At 65.5% G+C, this 22,547-nt stretch overlaps 2 protein-coding genes across 5 annotated transcripts; both read left to right on the top strand.

The window, feature by feature from the left end:
* The first annotated feature begins 1,879 nt into the window (after positions 1–1,879).
* Positions 1,880–4,114, top strand: LOC125685421 (inhibin beta E chain-like). The gene is made up of 2 exons (XM_048928432.1): positions 1,880–2,197; positions 2,999–4,114. Exons 1-2 carry the CDS (start codon positions 1,909–1,911, stop codon positions 3,757–3,759), a joined length of 1,050 nt encoding a protein of 349 aa, XP_048784389.1. The 5' UTR covers positions 1,880–1,908; the 3' UTR covers positions 3,760–4,114.
* Positions 4,115–5,605: 1,491 nt separating this feature from the next.
* On the top strand, positions 5,606–21,648 carry GLI1 (GLI family zinc finger 1). 4 transcript variants are annotated; one of them, XM_048928392.1, is made up of 15 exons: positions 6,774–7,421; positions 12,172–12,265; positions 12,531–12,619; positions 14,085–14,252; positions 14,369–14,464; positions 14,902–15,097; positions 15,327–15,489; positions 15,578–15,679; positions 15,804–15,944; positions 16,510–16,659; positions 16,958–17,122; positions 17,620–17,868; positions 17,968–18,247; positions 19,181–21,042; positions 21,155–21,648. In XM_048928392.1, the coding sequence occupies exons 4-15, from the start codon at positions 14,156–14,158 to the stop codon at positions 21,332–21,334; spliced, it is 3,681 nt and encodes a 1,226-aa protein (XP_048784349.1). In that variant the 5' UTR covers positions 6,774–7,421; positions 12,172–12,265; positions 12,531–12,619; positions 14,085–14,155; the 3' UTR covers positions 21,335–21,648. The 4 variants fall into 4 exon arrangements, with proteins under 4 accessions (XP_048784348.1, XP_048784349.1, XP_048784347.1 ...); XM_048928393.1 differs by lacking the exon at positions 21,155–21,648 and having other exon boundaries at positions 6,776–7,421; positions 19,181–20,710; positions 20,800–20,953; XM_048928391.1 differs by lacking the exon at positions 6,774–7,421 and adding an exon at positions 5,606–6,043 and having other exon boundaries at positions 19,181–21,648.
* The last annotated feature ends 899 nt before the right edge of the window (positions 21,649–22,547 follow it).

The raw sequence follows: 22,547 nt of genomic DNA, 5'->3' as shown, positions 1-22,547 counted from the left end.
AGGGGTAGGGATAGGGATAGGGGTAGGGATAGGGATAGGGATAGGGATAGGGATAGGGATAGGGATAGGGATAGGGGTAGGGGTAGGGGTAGGGATAGGGATAGGGATAGAGATAGGGATAGGGATAGGGATAGGGATAGGGATAGGGATAGGGATAGGGATAGGGATAGGGGTAGGGGTAGGGATAGGGATAGGGGTAGGGATAGGGATAGGGATAGGGATAGGGATAGGGATAGGGATAGGGATAGGGGTAGGGGTAGGGGTAGGGATAGGGATAGGGATAGAGATAGGGATAGGGATAGGGATAGGGATAGGGATAGGGATAGGGATAGGGATAGGGATAGGGATAGGGGTAGGGATAGGGGTAGGGATAGGGATAGGGGTAGGGATAGGGATAGGGATAGGGATAGGGATAGGGATAGGGGTAGGGGTAGGGATAGGGGTAGGGATAGGGATAGGGGTAGGGGTAGGGATAGGGATAGGGGTAGGGATAGGGATAGGGGTAGGGATAGGGGTAGGGATAGGGATAGGGGTAGGGATAGGGATAGGGATAGGGATAGGGATAGGGGTAGGGGTAGGGGTAGGGATAGGGATAGGGATAGGGATAGGGATAGGGGTAGGGGTAGGGGTAGGGATAGGGATAGGGATAGAGATAGGGATAGGGATAGGGATAGGGATAGGGATAGGGATAGGGATAGGGATAGGGATAGGGGTAGGGGTAGGGGTAGGGATAGGGATAGGGATAGAGATAGGGATAGGGATAGGGATAGGGGTAGGGGTAGGGATAGGGATAGGGATAGGGATAGGGATAGGGATAGGGGTAGGGATAGGGATAGGGATAGGGGTAGGGGTAGGGATAGGGGTAGGGGTAGGGATAGGGATAGGGGTAGGGATAGGGATAGGGGTAGGGGTAGGGATAGGGATAGGGATAGGGGTAGGGGTAGGGATAGGGATAGGGATAGGGATAGGGGTAGGGATAGGGATAGGGATAGGGGTAGGGATAGGGGTAGGGATAGGGGTAGGGATAGGGGTAGGGATAGGGATAGGGATAGGGATAGGGGTAGGGATAGGGATAGGGATAGGGGTAGGGGTAGGGATAGGGGTAGGGGTAGGGATAGGGATAGGGGTAGGGATAGGGATAGGGGTAGGGGTAGGGATAGGGATAGGGATAGGGGTAGGGGTAGGGATAGGGATAGGGATAGGGATAGGGGTAGGGATAGGGATAGGGATAGGGGTAGGGATAGGGGTAGGGATAGGGGTAGGGATAGGGGTAGGGATAGGGGTAGGGATAGGGGTAGGGGTAGGGATAGGGATAGGGATAGGGATAGGGATAGGGATAGAGATAGGGATAGGGGTAGGGATAGGGGGCTGTTTGTGTCCTGGGCACGACAGCCCTGCGCTGTGCATGGGGGCAATGCCTGTGCTGGCGGCAGTCCCATAAGCTCTACACTGCCCCACTGGGGGCTGCGCGGACCCCCTCCTCCCCCATCTCCATCCCCAGGCAGATGCTGAGCTGGGAGCGCGCAGCGCGTGCGCGTGCATGCAAACCTCACGTGCGCAGCGCTCCACGGACACCCCATGTGCGCGCACACGTGTGCACCCCCGTGCGCGCCGTTGCCCCCCCTCGGCAGGAACACAGCAGAGGAGCCCGGGATGGGGGCGGCGGGGGGGGGGGTTGGGGGCCGTGTGACCCCTCCCGGAGCCCCTTCCCCGGAGCCTCCTCCCAACCTCACCGCGGGGGGGGGGCGTTTAATCCCGGTAATCCCCCGCCCCGGCCGTGCCCGACGGGACGGGCGGTGCTCCGTCCAATGGCGGGGGGGCTGCGGGTCCGCCCCCGTTCGCAGGTGCCCAAAGCGGGTGGCGGCGGCGCGGCGATCCCGTTCCGTTCCGGTCCGTGCCGTCGGTTCGATGGCGACGCGCTGCGCGCTCCCGTGGCTGCTCGCCGCTGCGGTGCTGTGCGGGGCGACAGAACGGTGCCCGTCGTGCGGGGCCGAAACGGAACGGCGGCTGTTGGAAGAGGCGGCCAAACGGCAGCTGCTGGACGGGCTGAGGCTCCGCGAAAGGCCGCGGATCGCCCACGCGGTGCCGCGCGTTGCCGTGGCTCGGGCGCTGCGGAGGCTGCAGGCGGAAGGGCCCCGACGTGGTGACCCCCCCGAGGATGAGAGGCGCTTTGAGATCATCAGCTTCGCGGAGGAAGGTGGGTGCGGGACCCCATTGTGGGTGCGGGACCCCACTGTGGGTGCGGGACCCCATTACTGGCCCGGGAGGCGCAGCCCCGAGCACCGCAGCGCTGCTCCCTCCCTCCTCTCCCCCCGGGATCCTCGCGGTGGGGTGGGGGTGTCCAGGAGGGCTCAGCCCGGACTGGAATGGAACCGTCGGTCCGTGACCCATGGCGCTGCTGGGAGGGTCTCAGTGATACAGACGGACCCCGTCTCCCCCCTCTCCCCCCCTCGGGGGTCCCTGTGCTGTGGCACAGTGATGTCTGTCTGTCTGTGTCTTCCCCCCCCCCCGCGATGGATGAGGACAGAGCAGCAGTGGGGAGGGGACTGAAGGAACTCTCGTGTGCACAAAATCCTCGGCTTGGATTTATGGTGGCCGGGGGGAGTGGGGGGGACAGAGATGGTTGAGGGCCAGAGGGATTGGAACTGAAGGGATGTGGGGGGCTGTAAGGGGATGGGGGCTGTAAGGGGATGAAGGGCTGCAGGGAAGGGAACCGTGCCCCAAAGCAGGGCTGCAGGGCTGGCCGGGGGCAAGGACAGCGTTAAGATCAGGGTCAGGGCGCCCCCGGTCCCCGCTGTCCCCCTGTGTGCCCGTTCCATTGGGCAGAGCGGGACGGGTCCCTTCTAAAGCAACACGTGGACACGCGCGCAAAGTGCAGCATCCTCGGGGAGGGGCGGGACGGACCGAAGGACGGGGGGGGGGGGGAGGTTGCAGGTGGGATCTCAGCCCTAAGGGCGCTGCGGGTGCACCGCTCACCCCCTCCCCTCTCTCCCCGCAGAGCCCACGTCCTCCCCCGGCACGGTGCTGCGCTTCCACCTCTCCCCCCCTCCGGATCAGGACGTGCGCGTTGTTCAGGTCCAGCTGTGGCTTTACGTGCGCGTTCCTCGCGGCGCGGTGACCAACGTCACCCTCAGCATCTCCCTGCTGGAGGGGCGCGGTGACACCGGGGGGGAACGCCGCGTATTGCTGAGCGCACGGCGGCTGAGCGCTCGGGGCAGCGGCTGGAGGACCTTCTCCATCCTCCCCGCCTTGCGCGGCTCCTTCGGGGCGGAGCGCGGAACCCTCCGGCTGTACCTGCAGAGCTCCGGGGACGGCGGAGGTTTCGTCACCGCCTCCAACGCCACTCGGCCCCGTCGGCCCTTCTTGGTGGCCTCGGCTTCGTTGAGGGACCCGGAGCACCGCGTGGTCAAACGCAGCCTGAGGTGCAGCCGCGACTCCTCTCTGTGCTGCCGCCGGGATCACTACGTGGACTTCAGATCCATCGGTTGGAACGACTGGATCATCAGCCCCGAGGGTTACCAGCTCAATTACTGCGTGGGGCAGTGCCCGCTGCACGTTGCGGGCAGCCCCGGTATGGCTTCGTCCTTCCACAGCGCCGTGCTCAGCCTGGTGAAGGCCAACAACGTGCGCACGGCCGCCCATTCGTGCTGCGTCCCCACGCGTCGCCGCCCGCTGTCGCTCCTCTACTTCGATCGCAACAGCAACATCGTCAAAACCGACATCCCCGATATGATCGTGGACGCGTGCGGGTGCAGCTGATGGAGGCAGCTCTGGGGCCCCCCCACATCCAGGACTGCCACGGGGAGACCCCCAACCTCCCCCCCCCCCGGACTGCGGTGCGATGGAGGGAGCGGGGAGGGAGCGGCTCCGTTCCGCCGGAGTGGGGCTGAAAGGCTTTTGTTGCGCCTCTGCCCCACTGCTGCAAATGCGGGCTGGGGTTGGGGTCAGGGAGCGATGCACTCACGGCCCTAAAAGCTGAGGGTGAAGGGGGAGATGCTGCCAGGAGCCCCAGGAGGATGCAGAGCTGCGTGTGGGGTTTCTGTCCCCTCCCAGCCCCATTCCCCACGTGTGCAAACCCCACGTGTGTGTCTGTGTGTCTGTGTGTCTGTGTGTCTGTGTGTCTGTGTGTCTGTGTGTGAACCCCCCCATCTCAGCTCCCTCCCAGCCCAGCTCCTCCCAGCGGAGCTCCTGCTCACACTTTGCCTTTGAGGCCGCACTAAAGATGGAGATAAAAGACACAAAGCTTTGCACCTCCGGTTTTGCAGCCATCCCCACTTCCCCACAGAGGTTTCTGCAGCCATAGGGACCCCCCCGGGGCTCTGTTCTCCCCCCTGCCCCCCACATCTCCACCACAGAACCCACACTCTGCCTTCGCTTTTTGGTGCTCATGTGTGCAATGCATCCACGTGCTCCATGCTTTTAATTTATTTTCCCACTTTGGTGCAGCTTTCCCCAATAAACGGGTGGAGATGTGACGCCTGGGCTCTGTCTCTCTGCTTTCTCCTGACACCACCCGCACGAGGAGGGGACGACGACCCCAAATCCACCCCCCAAACCTCGGGACTCCACCACAAATAGCAGAGCCTCCCTCCACACCACCCCTCATTGATACCCCAGTCCCGCAGCTCCCCATTCATCACTCCGGGACCCCCCTCCTCCCCACAGCCCCCCCACCGCGGTCCAGTGACGCCCAAAGGGGTGGGGAGCATCGCAGGCAGCGTGAGGCTGGGGAGATCCTGGGGTGGGAGGCGATGCCCTTCTCTCATCCCTGCACGATGCCACCGGGCCACCCTGGGTCCTCGTTGTGCAAGCGCCGCTCAAAGCTCACCGTGGGGCCGTTTTATCTGGGAACAAACCCACTTGGCCCCGCGCTGGGGCGGACAAAGGGCAGCTTTCATCAGCCACGCGTTGCGGGCAGCCCCCCAAGGGCTGTGGGGCAGCACGGCCACGGCGCACGCTCCCCAAAATGACCCTATAAGGGGCAGAGCTGACCCCCTCCCTCCCCCCTTCTCCGATGCTTCGGCCTTTGGGGCACACGTGCACGCTGCCGATGAAGCAACGCCACGCAGGTGCTGAGATGCAGGTGCGGGGTTGGGGCCGGAAGGCAGAGATCCGCGCGCTCCCTGCTCCCACCCCGCACTGCAGACCGGGGCGGCGCCCCGCGCAGCTGCTGACAGGGATGCAGACGCTCTGGGCTTCGGGCTTTGGGCCGGGCACGCGTGGATCCGCAGCCTCCTCGCTCCCACCCTGCAGCATCCCAGCATCCGCCCGGCTCTGCTTTTCCTTGCCCTGCGGCGCGGATGCTGCACAGCCGGTGCTGACTCACTGACACACTGACATGCTGACCCACAGTGAGCGCGGGGCTGGGGGTACCTCTCAGCCCCTAATCCTCGTGGATCATCCCACCCCGCTCTGAGCCGCTTTGACTTTCCTAAACGGGAGGGCGAGATTATCTGGGGCCGGGGGGCGGGGAGGGGTCTGTGCGCGCATCCCTGAGTACGGGCTGCCCCGGCTCTGGTGGGCGCGCGTCACCCCACGGGAAGGGGCGACGGGGGGGTTTGGGGTGGGGAGGGGGTGCGCAGCGCAGCCCCAGGCCGTGCGCGGGGCTGGGGGGGTTTTCCTGCTGGCTTGACCGGGGTCACTCAGCTCAGGAGCAGAGCTGCTCAGCCCCTGAAGCGCATTACGAAACGGCACGGGGGGGCCACTCTCACTGCACCCAGCACCTTGGCGCTGCGTTGGGGCTGATCTGAGGGCGGCAATCGGCCGCAGCCCGCAGGGACCCTCTGGCGGCCCCCCCTTGGTGCAGGAGGGATCTCCACCCCCCGCACCCAGCGGGCACCGTCGGTGTGGTTGTTGGGGGGCAGCTCTGGGACCCCCCCCCACATCCAGGCGGGTCCCGGGTGATGGCAGTGGAGAGGGAAACCGAGGCGCGCAGCTCCCTGTTATGGCCAGCGCGTCCTGCAGGGGTGCCATACGGCGCGGGGAGAGCGGTGCGTGCCGACACACGGGGACACGGGGAGGACAAGGATCCCTAATGCGGAGGGTAATCCCGCTCAGCGGCCGCGGGGTCAGCAGCAGCGCGGAGCTCCGGCACCTTCGAGAGCGCAGTGGGGACGGGGAGCCACGGGGTGCGAGTGGGCATCGCCGCGGCGCTGTGCTGGGCGCCACCGGGGGGGCCGTGAGAGGCTTTGGATTCTGCCAACCCCCCCCAAAAGGGCGCGTGGGGCTCAGGGTGGGCTGTGGGGAAGAGGAATGGGGCTGGGGGGAGTCGTGCTGTCTGTCCCCCCCCCCCCCCCGGTTGTGCCCTGCTGGCACTGCCACGCGCTGTCACGTTCTGCCTGGGAGCGGGGGGCAAAGGGCGCCTTCCCCGAAATAGCTGCGCATCGGGACGGCGTTGTGACACCGCCGTGACAGCGCGGGGACCAACCTGCAGTGCAAACAAACAGCCAAGGGATGCGGCCCCAAAGGGAAAGCGCCCCCCCAGGTGGGGAAATCACCTCCCCAACCCGGCGACCCCCACCTCTGCTCCCCCCCCGAGCCCCCATCGCTGCGCTGCCGCCGCTGCAGCCACCCCCTCCATCATGTGCGCGGTGACACGGGGGGGTGCGGGGCACACGGGGCCATCGCAGCCCCCACCGGGGGGGGGCACGGGGGCTGCGGGACCTCCGTGCTCCGTGTAGAGGGAGGGGGCTGCAGGCCCGGAGCCCCAGCCGCAGCCTGACAGTGTGGGCAAAGCGGGGGGGGGGGGGGGGGGGGCGTCTCATCCCTTCCAGGGTTTGGGGTCAGGGCCGGCACCCGGCGCGCTGTGCACGCGTGTGCGTGTGCGTGCATGTGTGCAAAGCCGCGCGTGTGCACGTGTGCGGGGGTCCCGGGCACACGGTGCTTTGTGCGCCCCGCGTGCACCTTTGCACAGATGCGATCGCTGTGAGCGTGCCCGGATCCTTTGCACACCTGGAACGGTGCACGGCTGCACGGACCCGCTGCACACACTCACGCTCACACTCACACTCACACGCTCACGCTCACGCTCACACACGTGGGATGGCCCCGCGCGTGTGCAGGGCCGCGCGTGCCGGATCCACCCCGGGTTTTCGGAGTGACCGCGGCGCTCCCGGTTGGGGTCCCGAACGCCGCTCCGCTCCGCCGCCGCCGCCCGAAGTTGAATCCCGCAGCTCCGCCGCTTTTCTGCCCCGGGACGCGCCGCCCCCGCGGGGTCCCGCAGCGTTCGGTGTGGGCGGACCGCGATTCCGGGCCCGGTGGGGTTCGGGGGGAGAGGGGCCGCCCGTCCCGTCTAACCCTGAGCTCCGGGATCCGCCCCGCCGGGGGCCGAACCGCACCGGGACCGAACCGAACCGCACAGCGACGCACCGGGACCGAACCGCCGCCGCCGGGAGGAGCGGAGCGCGGAGCACCGGCCGGAGGTGGGGATGCGGGCGCTGCGAGCGGGGCTCGGGCCGTACGGGGCTCCCACGCCCTCGCGGTTTCGGGGGGGTGGGCAGCGCCGTGCCCCCCCACGGGGCTGGGGCAGGGATGGGGCGGTCGGGGCGGTCCGGCTCCGGGCCGTTTCTCATCCCCGGTACCGGAGAGGGGCAGGCGCTGCCTCGGCCCCCCGGTGACGCAGCGCCCAGTCCTGGGGCTCCTCGGGCTGTACGCGGGGCTGCTGCGGGGTCCCGACCCCCCCCCTCCCCACCCTTCACTCTTTTGGACTCCTTTGGGTCACTTTGGGTCACTTTGGGCCACCTCAGCAGCGCCCGGTACCGCGCCTCGAGCTGCACAGCCCTGAGCATCGCCGGGCCGGGGGGTCGGCGATGGCACAGAGGGGTTCCCCGGGGGGCTGCGCTGCTCCCCCCTCCAATGCAGAACACAGCAGGGCCATAGAAACCTCCGTGCCGGGACCCCCCCCCCCCTCCCCAGTCTGCGGGAAGGCAGAGCTGCTTCCCCACCCACATCAGGGAGCTGGGGGTCGACCCGCCCTTCTGGGGGCTCATTGAATGGGGGCACCCCCGAGCCCCCCATCACTCCGAGCGGCCGCTGGCAAAGGCCCCGACGCCTGCTGGGCCCCCACTGCTGCCTCCCTTTTGCCCCCCCACCCCCAAGGAGTTCCGGGTTGGGGTTGTGGCTCCCACCAGCCCCAATTGGGGGTCAGGGCTTAAGGACGCTGCTACCCCCCATGCTCAGGGATGCTCAGGAAATGTTTTTCCATGGAATTGTGCCCCCTGTGCTGAAGCGCCCAACGTTGGGCCCTGCATGAACTGCGGGGGGGAAGGGAAGCAGGAGGTCCTGAGCTGGGATGTGGGGCAGCAGCAGGCGTGGGGCAATGGCACACATGTGGAGCAAGGAGAGGTGGAAGTGGCCGCATTGTGGGTTCGGTGTGGGGCAGCAGGGGGAAGGGAGGAGGAAGTGGATGGATGGAGCTGCTCCTCCAGAAACACAGATCCAGGAGCAGCTCTGCCTGCAGTCTGTGGGGCGGGGGGTGGCAGAGCACTGCTGTGTCCCCCCACCCCCCGTGCTGCTGTGGGACGTTATGGGGTCTCTGCAGCGCTCCAGCTGTGTCGCTCCATGCCTTTCCCTGGGCATTCCCAGAGCACTGAGGGTCTGTGGGGCAGAATCAGCCCATTCCTGACCGTCACCAAAGGATGCTGAGGCTGCTTTTTGCCTTCCTCCGTGCCCCCCGTCCTGCCCTCCATCGGTGCTGATGTGGGGGGGCGGTGGTTGGTCTGAGCAGCAGCAATCTGCACCCAAAGCACCCCTGGGTGCACGTGTGAAGCCACGTGTGTGCGCTCGTACCTGCGTGCATTGCACAGCCGTCCACCCTTGTGTTCCTGGGCCCACGTGCCTCAGTTTCCCCTGCTATCTCCTCCAGCTGTGCAGAGGGGATGTGACACATAGCAAAGGTTGCAGGGGTCCTCGGTGAGCACCGTGGGTCCTCGTGCTGCACCACGGCCCTGCAGAAGCTGCAGAACAGCAGCGGGAACAGCTGATAAAATAGCTGCCATGGAGTGGGAACCAGCAGCAAAAACAGCTTCAGGTTTCAGCTTCCGGGGCTGAGGATGGGACAGGGCTGCGTGAGCGCCCCAGATGTGGGGTGCAGACCCTCATCCCCCCCCCCAGACCTCCACTCCTGGTGCAGGGAAGCGGCTGATGGGGTGGACGACAGGGTGGCTCTACGCATTGCAGGGCAGCACCTTTAATGCTTTAACGACCCCCCCTCCGCTCCTGGGTGCTGAGCATCCTCGCACCCCAACCCCAAGGAGTCCTTTAGGATGGAGCCGTGTGGTGCCGACGGCTCAGGGTGACCCGAGGACACACGTCACCCGCCGCCCCACCTCCTGCTCCGGGGGTGTCCGGGTGGGGGGCGACGCCGTGGGGAGGGGCTGCCCCACAACTCAGGGCTGGACGTTTATGGCTCCCACATGTTCCATTGCGCCGTTTCCCTCCAGCGCCGTGAAGGGGGAAATATAAAAATTCCTCCAACAGCCGCCGCTGTGTCTGTGCTCTCCTCACCCCAAAACCTCCCCAGCCCCCCCTGCCCCCTTCCCCAAACCCTCCTGTGGACCCCATCCCGGGGCAGGGATGCGGCTCTACGGGAGCAGCGTGCAGGGCTGGGATGTGTGGGGCCAAAGCAAACAGGGACCACCTATTGAGCATCGCTGCTCGGGCTGCCCCACAGGGGGCACAGAGCTGTGAGCCCCCCCCCCCGCAGCCCCCCTGCCCTCGGGTCACCTGCTGTGTGCACACGCGTGTGAGCTGGTGTGAGCGTGTCGCTGCACGGCCCCCCGTGGGTGTGGATGCACGTGGGAGTGAGGGGCTGGGATGGGGTAGATGGGGACGTGGTGTTGGGGTGGGGGGTCCCGTGGGTTGCTCGGGGATGAGGGGGGGGGGACGCCTCAGAGCCCTCGTGGTAAAGCGATGCATGCGGCAGAGGAGGATTTTGGTGTGGGATCGGCGCGCCAAAGGCTGGAGGAGGAGAAAGGAGTGGGGATGTGCGTCCTGCTGGGAACTTCTGCCACTGGCTCCAGGCCGGGGACCACCGTGGGATGAGCTCTGCATCGCACACCCACCCGCCCGGGATCGTGACCCCCCGCCGTCCCCTTTCAGAGCCCCTGAACCCGAAGCGATGAGCTTTGAGGGCGCAGCAGCGGGGTCGGTGTGGGGCTGTGAGCGGTGCCTTTGCCGGGGATGGAGGAGGAATCGATGCAGGAGGAGCCGCTTCCAGGGGGGATGGGCGGCGGGGGGGGGGGGGGTGGAGGCTCTGCGGGGACTTGGACACAGCCCCTGGTGCTGGGATCCCACCGGCACAGTGGAGCGTCGCCCCCACGGCCGCCCCCCCGGCCCCGCAGCTCTGTGTCCGCAGAGCCGCTCTGTGTGTGTGTGGGGGGGGGCAGATGGCCGCGTTCGGCCGCGCAGGGTGAAACCAATCGGGCGCACAGCTGACCCCGGGTCGCAGCACCAGGGCTGCGGGATCCGCGCTGTGCCGAGTGCGGGGCTCTGCCTGTCCAGGGCTGGGGGTGGCCTTGGGCGGGGGGGGGGAGGTGTCCCAGCCTCTGCAATGGGGCGGGAGGGGGGGGAAACGACAACATGCGGCGGGGGTCCCCGGCTCTGAGCCCCACCTCGTTCCTTCACCCCGCGGCAGTTTGGGGTGGGTGGCGCAGCATCACCCCTTCAGCGCACACACTCGTGGATGTGCACGAGCACTCGTGCAAACGCAGACACGTGCGGGTGTTTGCACGCCAACCGCCCTCCCTCCCCCCCCCCCCCCAAAAAAAAAGTCCCCCGGCACACACGTGCACACGCACCACACACACACACGGCCGAGGGTGGGCTCACACACGCAGGCAGCAGCGCACGCAGGGTCCCTCCCCCGGACCCCCCACGCCGGGCGCTGTGATGGATTGTGCCACACACAGCTCCGCCGGGATGGGAGCGCTGCGCTAATCCAGCCCTGACATCGCATTCCTCCGCCGTGGGGCTCCGGGGTTGTTAACCCTGCCAGGGCTGCGCCGGGGCTGGGGGTGCTGGGGATGCTGCCGAACCCCCGCCCCAAATCGTCCCTCCTGCAGGTTCGGCTGCGGTGGGTGCAGCTCTGCCCTTCTCCTACGGGCCTCTGCGCCCGTTCCTCTGCCTCCCATCCCTTTCCCATCCCTCAGCGCTGTGGGCCGCGGTGCCCCTTTGCCCCCTTTTTCTCTCCCCCCCCGTTTCTCCTGTCCTCCACAAACTGGAGCCAGATGACGGCGATCAGAGGCGTTTGCAGGAAAAAAAAAAGGGAAAAAGCAGAAGGGGGAAGGGGGCGGGGGGGGACACCGGTCCCAATCCCCTTCTGCGCGGCGCTGCTGCGCCCGGAGCCAGCCCTGCTCCGGCTGCTGGCTGCGATCCGTGTTTTCTTGGCAGAGAGGAGGAGGAATGTGTTTCAGTTTGAGTTTCTTGGCAAGAGGCGGCCGGGGAAGATTCCCTCCATCCCGCCTGCGCCCTGCTCTCAGATTTATGCCCATGGGCTGCGACTTGGGTGGGCCGCGGCGGCGGCGGCGGCGGCGCTGGGGAGGGGAGCGCGATGGTGGGGGGGGGAGGGAGGGAATGACGGCATGGATCCCATCGGCTCCCCGCGCCCCCCGGCCCCGCTCCGGATTCCTCAGTCTGGAGGCTGCTGGGGTGCGGGACGCCCCCCCAAACCCCACGGGGAGCATCGCGCAGCCGGGGCCCCCATCGCCCCCCGTTGGTTGGTGCACCAAAGCCTTCATCGCCGGCGGCGTTCTGTGACCCCCTGCTGTACCCATGGGGTGGGGGGAGCAGTGGGGACCCACTGTGCTGCTCCGGCCCTCCATGCGGCGCGTGGCAGACGATGCTGGCACTTATGGGGCAGCACTTATGGGGCGGCAGGGATGTGATTTGCCGCGTGCCCCCCGTGTGCCCTTGTGCTCGTGCAAAGCGTGCGCACGCGTGCGGATCCCGTGTGCTGTGTGCTGTTGCACGCGTGCTCTGCAGGTCAGGGGGTGCTGGGGGCCGCACACGTGTCGCACATGATGTGACACACACACACGTGTCACACTCGGTGTGAACACCACATCCCCCCGGTTCCCCTTGGGGGGTGGCCTGAGGGGGTCTCATGAGCCCCCTGAGCTGCAGCAGGGGAAGCAAAGCACGCCGGGCGCCTCACCCTGTGTCCCCCCACCCCAGGTGCACGGATCCAGTGCTGCTGCACGCTGACGAGACCCGAGTGCTCTGCATGCAGACAGAAGCCCAGCAACCACGGTGACACACGTGTGAACATGTATGTATGTGTGCCAATGTGTTTGCGCTCATGTGTGAGCGTGCTGGTGTGCACGCAGAGATCTGTGCACCCATGTGAGCACGCAGTTTGTGTCTGCACACAGGTGTGCGCATGCTCACGCGTGCAGGCGACTACACGCATGTGTGTGTATGTGCAAGCGTGTTCATGCTCCTGCACATGTCTGCACAGCCGTGTACTGCAGGAAGCTGTGCCTGACTCCACAGAACAACGTTTTTTTGAGGAACTCCCACCCTCTCTTTGCCAGATGCTGCACCTGGGGTAGGGGCAACATGAGGGGCGTCCCTTGGAGCTGCTCCCCCCATCCGTGCTGCACGGCGCGGGCGCAGCACACAGGTAAGAGCCCCCCGTCCTCCCCTCCATCCCCTCCATTTCCTCCTCCTGTCTTTCCCTTTGCTGCCCCCAGCCCCACCACCGTGCTGCCCTGCTGGCCCCCCCTCCATTCTTCCTGCCTGACACTCTCACAAAGCCCCTAGACAAGCTTTCAAAGGGGCAACTCATGCGGAAGAATCGCTGCCCCCCCTCACCCCTGTGCTCCCAACTCAACCCAGCTCTTTCCCAGCAGGGTGAGGGGCTCCCACTCCCCCAGCCCCCTTCTTTGGGGCAATTCCTCCACGGGGGAGGCGGAGGGGGCCTTGGAAGCAGTGCCACCCACGTGCGCCCGTTCTCCTGCTCCTTGGTTCTCTCACAAACCCATGGGGGTCCTGGGGCAGGACGGTGGGGGCAGAGCCGTGGGCTGGGAGCTGGTGCCGAGGCCGTGGGTGGAAACGGGGCCCGGGCTCCAGGCAGGGCTGAGCCCCGTGGGCTGCGTAGGTGGGACGGGGCAGGGTTTGGCCCGCAGGCAGGGCGGGGAGCCGTGGGCAGGGCAGGGCTGGGAGTGATCTGCAACCGTGATGCCAGCCTGGGTCCATCGGCCAAGAGCGGCTCCATCCGTCTGTGCCTTCCATTCTTGTTGCGGCAGTCAGGGCTTGCAGTTTTTACAGGCTGGAAACTGGATCGTTTTTAAGGCCATTTTTCATCTAAATCTGTACCAGAAACGGAGGGATGCGGGCTCTGCGTGCTGCCCTCCCCTGGCAGCAGCCCCTGCTCCCCTCCAGGCGCACACCATGAGCCCCAGCAGTGCTTCACATCTGTGCCCCGTGCAGAAAGCTGCCCTGGTCCTGGGGAGGAGGGGAGTCCTTAGGGTGAGGGGCTCACAGAACCACAGCATGGCTGGGTTGGAAGGGAGCTCCAGGATCACGGAGCTCCAACCCCCCTGTGCCATGCAGGGCCACCAACCTCCACATTTCACAGCAGCCCAGGCTGCCCAGGGCCCCATCCAGCCTGGCCTCCAACACCTCCAGGGATGGACGGGGCATCGCAGCCTCTCTGGCAGCTGTTCAGCCCCTCACCGCTCTCATAGTGCAGAGCTGATGTCTGCTCGCAGATGGGCAGCAGCAGGATGCCCTATGAGGGGCAGCTGGGCGGGCAGACAGGAGTCCCACGTCTGATGGGTCTGTGGCGAGGTTCCATTGAGTGCACTTTTCTGCCCGGGATCCCGTGTGCGCCAAGCTGTGGGACGCAGGGTTAGGGTTAGGTTGGCTGCTCCCCAACCCCGGGGCTGCTCCCCCAAGCTCCGGGCCTTTTGGCCGGGCACGCAGGGCTGTGTGTGGGCAGAGTGGAAGGCCTCGGCCTGCGGGGCGCTGCGGCCTGCTCGGGATGCGGCCCGTGCGGCCCCGAGGCCCGGGCGTTGCCTGCGCGGCACCGCGGCGCCCCCTGCGGGCACCGAGCCTACGCGAGGCCGGGGCTTTGCTCTCCGCAGGCCTCGACCGGCGCCGGCCCCTCGGCGAGGAGCAGACGCGGCCCTGAAGGCCGGGCAGGCCCCGCTGTGCCATGTTCAACCCCGTTACGCCTCAGGGCCCCGGCTACGCTGAGCACTGCTGCCCGCGGCCGCTGCACGGAGCCTCTGCGGGCACAGCGGCGCTGCAAGGTCGGTCACAGCTCCCCCAGCACGCGCGGTGCCGGGGATGGACGCGTGCCTTCAGCGGGAGGCTCGGCATCTCCCTCTCACACCCTTCACCCTTCCTTTCCCTCCCTGCCCCCCAGGACTCGATTTCTCGGTGTGCCATCCGCCCAGCCTCGCCAGCAGTCACCATGGCTATGGGCTGGTGCCCGGCACCGAGCATCCGGGTGGTGCTGATGGTGAGTCCGTGCTCCAAGTGAGGGGTTGATGAGGGGTTTGGGGCCTCTGGCAGTGCTGAGAGGGCTGAAGCTGCTGGGGCTTCAGGGATCCCTCCTGCGACAGAGTTGTTGCTATCAATAGGGAAATCTGTGTCGGCTCACGCAGGGGCTGCTGTTGGCCAAAAGGACCGGGCACTTATTTTGGGCTGGTCTAGGTTGTAGAAAGGAGTCGGTGCGTGTCAAGGGCTTCAGATCTTCAGACACCTCTTAGGGTTTGTGACTGGGAGGAGGGATGCTTCTGAGCTTTGCCACAGTCTGGACCCAGCACCCAGCAAGCTCCGGGTGCTCCTGCAGGCTCCAAAGCACAAGGCTTGTGTCCTTGGGGGTCGCTTCAGTTGCTTCAGCCTTCCAGGACCAATCCTAAGAGCGGTGCCCTCCACTCTCTGCCTCTGTCCCAGGCTCGCGGTTCTCAACGCCCCGTGGTGCCGGCAAGCTGGGCAAGAAGCGGGCACTGTCCATCTCACCCCTGTCAGACTCCAGCGTTGACCTGCAGACGGTGATCCGCACCTCGCCCAACTCCCTCGTTGCCTTCATCAACTCCCGTTGCGCCTCCGCCAGTGGCTCCTATGGTCACCTCTCCATCAGCAGCATCAGGTGGGTGCTGGACATTGACTCACGGCCATGCAGACAGCCTCTGAGTGCAGGAACCTGAGTGCTGTTGCCCAGCTTGGGGAATGCCAGGGGCCAAACTGGGAGCAGTTATCCCAGAGCGGGAGGGCAATGAGGCTGGTGTGCTAGGGCAGGAGCTGCTGGGAGCTCAGATCCCTGCCCAAACTCCTGTCCTGTGCTGGTGTCGCCTGCATATCCCTTTTGGTCTTTGCAGTCCATCATTGGGGTACCAGAACCCTCCGGGGCAGCAGAAGGGCCAAGGGCAACTGTTCAGCCACACTCCACCCCTGCCACCGTGCAGCTCCCACGAAACCCTGTCGTCCCGCCCGGGGCTCCTCCATCACACCCCGGCTCGTGGGCCCCTCAAACACTGCCAGGTATGGGGCCGCAGGGATGCTGTGCGTCCCACGTAACGGGTGGGCGTCCTGCTGCTGACTGCTTTGCAATTTCCCCCTGCCACTGCAGCAGCTGAAGTTGGAGAGGAGCCTGAGTAGCCCTCTGACAGCCAAATACGCAGAGGAGAAATCTGAGGGTGACATCTCCAGTCCAGCCTCCGCAGGCACACAGGTACTCCCCAGGCCTTTGGACTGCCCTGCTCCCAACAGCTCCACGCTCTCCCCTGTGCTGCTCCCAGGAGCAGGGAGGACGCAGAATCCCACCTTGGAGTTCTCACCCGGCCGCGCTCCTCCAGGACCCCTTGCTGGGGATGCTCAGCGTTCGGGAAGATCTGGAGAAGGAGGATGGGAAACCCGAATTTGAGACCATCTATGAAACGAACTGCTACTGGGATGGCTGTGCCAAGGAGTTTGACACGCAGGAGCAGCTGGTGCATGTGAGTTAGGTCCTACCTGGGCGCCCCACGTCCCCGACCCTGTGCTCGGGCCACTGGCTGACGTGCCGCTGTGTCAACCCCTCGCTCCTGCTCAGACTGCCCTGTCTTGGGCTGAACCTGCGGCTCTCCCCACCACTTCTAGAACTCACCACACGGGTGAGCGGTGTTGGAAGGGAGGGAGATGCATCCTCCTCTTCACCTGGGCAAGTTCTTTGTGATCTTCCCATACCGTGTGCCAAGGGACGCCACCCAGCCTGCCCTTCCTCACCCCCGAGCCAGCTCTCCCGAAGCTCTGGTGCATCCAAACTCCCTGCTTTCTTCTCCGTGCCTCCCTTCAGACCCTCCATGACCCCCATATCTTCTCTTGGCCACCCCCAGTTAGCCCCCAGCCACTTCCAGTGCCCCCCGCTTCCTCCACACGCCATCTGACCTCTCTCTATTCCCCCAGCGTCTCCCCCACCCGTCCCTCTCCCTCCATATCCGCGTTTTCCCACGTCTCGTCTTAATTTGCCCCTGACACTCGGTGCCCTCCGCCGTGCCCCTTGTGATTCCCTCTTCTCCCCAGCACATCAACAACGAGCACATCCACGGGGAGAAGAAGGAGTTCGTGTGCCACTGGGCCGCGTGCTCGCGGGAGCAGCGGCCCTTCAAGGCGCAGTACATGCTGGTGGTGCACATGAGGCGTCACACGGGCGAGAAGCCTCACAAGTGCACGGTGAGATGGGACGGGGTTTTTCGCAGAGCTGAGGGCGGCGTGTGGCGCTGCGGGGGACTCGGGGCTGGAGAATGAGGCGGGTTGGTCGGCAGCCTGGTGGCACACGGAGCAATTTGGTCCGAAGCCCAGAGCCCTGTGCTCAGTGGTGGCACAGCTGTGCCTGGAGCCAAGGCGTGCGTGGCGGGTGGGGGTGCAGCATGGCATGGGTCAGGAAGGTAAAGGGGCTGCAGGCAGTGCGCTGTGGTCATGCAGGGTCTGTTTAAGGTTGAGCCGTGTTTTGCTCCGCTCTCCCCTGCAGTTTGAGGGCTGTAACAAAGCGTACTCCCGTCTGGAGAACCTCAAGACACATCTGCGCTCCCACACGGGTGAGAAACCCTACGTGTGCGAACACGAGGGTTGTAACAAAGCCTTCTCCAACGCTTCCGACCGGGCCAAGCACCAAAACCGCACCCACTCCAATGAGGTACATCTGGGGCTGCCGCCCTCTGGGTTCCCCTTGGGCTGCTGTTGGTCCCTGGGACTTTTTCTCATGAGATGTGGAGGTTGGTGGCCCTGCATGTGGCAGAGGATTGGGGCTTGATCATCCTTGGGGTCTCTTGAAACCCAAGACATTCTATGATTCTTTGATTCCCTTCTTGCCCACTGCAATAGATCCCCAGGTTCCTTTCTTCTGAGGTTACCCACCAGGATCCCTTTCTCCCCGCGCCATGCAGGGACACTCTGTCCTTACATTCTTCCTCTTTATGACCTCTAACACCCCACAAAATGATCCAGTCTCTGTCCTTCCCACCCTGTGTTTCCTCAGCTCCCAGATCTACTGGAGAGGATGAGGAGGGGATTCTGGTCCTTCGTTGGAAGGAGTTTGGAATGGAATGAAACGCAGCGGTTCCACCGGAAGGGACCTTCAAGGATCACATCCAACCACTCCTAACCCCTCCTTGCACCTTTTTCCCCCCACAGAAGCCGTACATCTGCAAGATCCCGGGCTGCACCAAGCGCTACACGGATCCCAGCTCCCTGCGCAAACACGTCAAGACGGTGCACGGCCCCGATGCCCACGTCACCAAGAAGCACCGGGGCAGTGCGGTGCCTGGCCACACGCTGCCTGCCTCCGGGGCACCGCAGGACATGAAGCAGGAGAAAAACACCAACGGCCCTGCTGAGATCCGGAAGGATGACAGCAAGCTGCTGGTGCCTGACTTCGCCTCGGTGAGGAGCCAGGGGCTGCTGGCAGCGGTGAAGTCGTTTTGCATCCCGGTTTGCATTAATGGGTGTCTGACCCTTCTTTTTCCTTTGGTCCGCCCCCAGAAGCCACAGCCCAGCCCTGGTGGGCAGTCATCGTGCAGCAGTGACCGCTCGCCCCTCGGCAGCACCACCAACAACGACAGTGGTGTGGAGATGACGGGCAACACGGGGGGCAGCTACGAGGACCTGTCCACGTTGGAGGAGGTGGTGCCTGGGGAGCCCATGGGCACCTCGGGGCTGATGGCCCTCCAGAAGCTCGAGAACCTTCGCATTGACAAGCTGAAGCAGATGAGGAAGCCGTCGGCTACCAAGGGCCTGAATCTGCCGGCCATCCCCGGAGCCGGTGAGACCTCCTGGATGCGGTGTGCAGCAGGGAGCTGTTGGCGCACACACTGGGAGCTGTGCCCCGTTTTTTACTGCAATCCTATAGGATCATTTCATAGAATCATAGAATGGCCTGGGTTGAAAAGGACCGAGGTCCAACCCCCTGCTGTGTGCAGGTCGCCAGCCACCAGCCCAGGCTGCCCAGAGCCACATCCAGCCTGGCCTTGAATGCCTGCAGGCATGGGGCATCCACAGCCTCCTTGGGCAGCCTGTTCCAGTGCCTCACCACCCTGTGTGAAAAACTTCCTCCTCATATCCCACCTGAACTTCCCCTGGCTCACTTTAAAACCATTCCCCTTGTCCCATCACCACCCACCCTCACAAACAGCCGTTCCCCCTCCTGTTTATCTGCTCCCCCCAAGCACTGGAAGGCCACCATGAGGTCTCCCCACAGCCTTATCTTCTCCAATCCCAGTTCCCTCAACCTTTCCTCACAGCAGCGCTGCTCCAGCCCTCTGCTCATCTCAGTGCCTCCTCTGGACCCGCTCCCAGAGCTCCACGTCCTTCCTGTGCTGGGGGCCCCAGGCCTGGACGCAGCGCTGCCGATGGGGCTTCACAAGAGCCGAGCAGAGGGGGACGATCACCTCCCTGTCCCTGCTGGCCGCCCCTCTTTTAAAGCAGCCTGGAACACGGCTGCCCTTCCGGGCTGCTCTCGAGCTCTTCCCCCAGTCTGCAGCAACACCTGGCTTTGCCCCGACCCAAACGCAGCACCCGCTCTTGGCCCTACTGAACCCCATCAGCTCTTCGTGGCCCCACTTCTCCAGCCCGTCCGGCTCCCTCTGGACGGCTTCCCTTCCTCCCAGTGCGTCGGGCTCGCCGCTCAGCTCGGCGTCACGCAGGCACCGGCCGTGCGGTGGCCCTGGAGGCGTAACTAACTGCCCTTCTCTTCCAGGTCCGCCCGGAGACGGGCCCGGGCTCTGCGTGCCGCCGGCCGCATCGCAGCGCCGCATCGCGGATCTGTCGGCGGCAGAGCTGGCCGTTCCACCGAGCGAGCGCCGCAGCAGCGCCACCAGCACCGTCAGCTCAGCCTACACCGTCAGCCGCCGCTCCTCCGCCGCGTCCCCGTACCTGATGGGGCCAAACCCGGCCGGCGAGGCGGGGACGATGCCGGGATGCTCGGATGGCTACGAGCGGGTCTCTCCGGATGAGCCGCGGCGCTCCGGCAGCGCCAACCCCTGCGGAGCGCTGCCCGGTGTGGGCGGCCTCAGCCCGGCCCAGCGCTACCGCCTCAGAGCCAAATACGCCGCGGCTACGGGCGGGCCGCCCCCGACCCCGCTGCCCAGCGTGGAGCCGCTGCCCACGGGCGGCCACGGCGGCTTGCCCGGGGACTGCCTCGAGCCGGCCGTGCCCCCCTTCTTTACGAACGGTTTGCTGCGGAGGCACAGCTCCAACGAGCGCTACGTGAGCAGCCTTCACCCTCATCTGGTGCCTGGGAACGGGGCGAGGAGGGCCAGCGACCCGGCCCGGACCGCCGCCGACCCTCAGTGCCACGCTGTGCCCAAAGTGCAGCGTTTTAAAAGCGCGGGGAACGTGAGCGCGCCGGGAGGGAGCAGAGCTGCCCTGCAGCCCCTGCCTGCTTCCGACGCCGCTCTCCAGCTCCGAGGCTTCTCCCCGCGCCCCCCCAGCATCAGTGAGAATGTTTACCTGGAGAGCGTGAACGCCGAGGGCCCCGCACCCGGCGCGGAGTCCGGCTTGCTGGAAATGGACCCGTTCTTGAACTACCCTGAGGAAAGCTTCCCGTGCCAGGGGGCCAACGTGCAGCTGCAGTGTGGGGGTCTGTACGGCAGCGCTCCGCGGACCCCGGGTGGGGGAATGCAGCTGAACCCGGGTGGGCACGGAGAGATGGAGGAGGCGCTGCTGCAGCCCGAGTTCTCCCTGCCGCAGTGCCAGATGAACCAGCACTTCCCCGGCCTGCGAGCTGGCAGCGGGGCCGTGCTGCCCCAGTGGGAGGAACCCCAACCAAGCGGTCATCTGGAGCTGAGCTCTGGGCAGCCGGGAGTCGGTGCCATGGCTGAGACGCACTGCCACCGTCACACCGCTCCGTACCCACCGCCCAGCCACTGCGTGCAGCACCCAAGGCTGATGAGCGCGTGCCAGGATGGCGGCTTTTCTGATGGGCACCGCTTGAACTGCCTGCAGATCAAATCTGAGCAGCGGTACTCGGCGCCGGCCCCGGCCCTCAATCCGTGCCAGAATGCCAAAGCCGCACAACAGCCCACGTTCGGCCAAACCGTGAGCGGGTACCGGGCCGAGGAGCAGACAGCCAGCAGCTACGTGGCTGTGCTGAGCTCGCGGGGGAGGAGAGCCCACACCCCCACTTTGCAGGCCAAAGAGGTGATGGTCCGCAGCTACGTGCAGGCGCAGCAGGCTCTGATGTGGGGGGAGCCCCCCGGGGCTGGCGAGGCCGGCATGGGGCTGGGCGGTGAGTCTGGGCAGTACCAGGGCACACGCGCACCGCCCTACCTGGGCCCCAAATACTCCGGTTACCAGCCCAAAACGAATCACCTGCAGGGGCTGCTGGAGAACCCCCACCTCCTGAGCCCCCCGTGCTTTAACCCTGAAATGGTGCCGCATCCCCCCAGCGGTGCCAAGCCACCGGGACACCAGAACAGCGTGGGCTATGGGGGCAACCTGGCAGAGCCCAACCCCTCCTATGAGGCAGCAGGTGCCAACCCCCAGCGCGGGCTGCGTCTGCCCCCCGTCCACCCTGCCCCCGAGGTGCCCGGTGACACGCTGCTCTGCTACCCGGGCCAGGTGGGCAAAGGCAGCCACAAGCTTCAGGGTCCGCCCGCTGCAAGCTGTGGGGGTCCTGGGCACTGCACTGGGAGCCTGGGGGGCAACAAAGGCAGCTCTTGCTTCTACCCAGACTCGGGGCAGCAGGCGTTCAACAGCCTGGACTCGCTGGACCTGGAGAACACTCACCTGGACTTCGCTGCCATCGTGGAGGATGCAGAGAGCTCCACGCTCCTGCCCGGCCCCCCCAGCCCCACTGGGGGTCTCCTGTTGCCGGCACCCGGCGGTGCCAACATGGCTGTGGGTGACATGAGCTCCATGCTGAGCACCTTGGCTGGGGAGAGCCACTTCCTCAACTCCCTCTCTTGAGTTTGGAGGGGGGGGGAAGGGGGAGGAGCACCCGGCGTGCAGGCGGGATGCATGGGGCCAAAGTGCCTTTGGGGAGAGGTGTGGGGGTCCCCCACCTAACGCAGGTGTGTGGCCTGGGGGGGGAGGGGGGACGCACCACACAGCCCTCCTTGGTCTGGGGGTGCCGTGCTCCTCCGGAGGGGTAGAAGGGTATTGCTGGGTGTGACACAGCAGACCTGTGCAGCCACAGTGTCGAAACCAAAGAGTTCCACCCCCCCATCTCTGCAGGCAACCCCCCCTCCCCCCCCCCCCCCCCGCCCCCCACGTTTTTGTTGTCCCCCTCGATGCCTTTGCCCTCACCCCCACCCTACTTGGTGACACATCCCCACCTGCCATCATTTCCAATGGATGGGAGAAGAGGAGGGATGGCGGGCAGGGGGGTCTCCATGCCACCTGTGCCTCTGTATATAGTGTACATACATCTGCCTCCCTGTGCTCTATGGATCTTACCCTAAAGTCTTTCTTTTGTTTGAAAACAGTGCCCCCTGACCACCCCCCCCCCTTTAAACCCTCTCTCAAGGGAACCGCTCTCCAGTGCCCCACATCCCTCCATCCCTCCATTCCTCTATATCCTTCCATTCCTCCATCTCTTCATCTCTCCATCCTTCCATCCCTCCATCCTTCCATCCTCCCATCCCTGCATCCCTCCATCCTTCCATCCATCCATCCCTCCATCCTTCGATCCATCCATCTGTCCATCCCTCTATCTGTCCATCCCTCCATCCCTCCACCCCTCCATCTCTCCATCCCTCCATTTCTCCATCTCTCCCTCCATCCCTCCATCCCTCCATCCCTCCATCCCCGTGCCCCGACACTCGGAGACCGACCTCAGGACGGGTCTCCGCTCGGCTCACGGCCGCCGCCCGGTGCCCGAATGCCGCATCGCAGCCACGTCGCAGGGGGGCCGGCGGAGGACCCCACCGGGGGGGGCTGTGTGGGGCCATAGGGCGTAAGTGGGAGCTTTGGGGGAGCCCTGCAGTAAATCCGGAGGGTGCTCAGAGTCGCGCAGCGCGCAGTGCGGAGCCTTTGGGTGCCCTTTAGAGCACACCGAGGAGCTCTGGGAATATTATGGGATGCGTGGGTGCGCACGGGGGGATGTTGGGGACCTCTAGGGTGTC

The sequence above is a fragment of the Lagopus muta genome, chromosome 28, assembly GCF_023343835.1.
Source record: "Lagopus muta isolate bLagMut1 chromosome 28, bLagMut1 primary, whole genome shotgun sequence".
Taxonomy (NCBI): Eukaryota; Metazoa; Chordata; class Aves; order Galliformes; family Phasianidae; genus Lagopus; species Lagopus muta.
The sequence above is the reverse complement of the archived record's forward strand: the minus strand, read 5'-3'. Positions and strand labels throughout refer to the sequence as shown.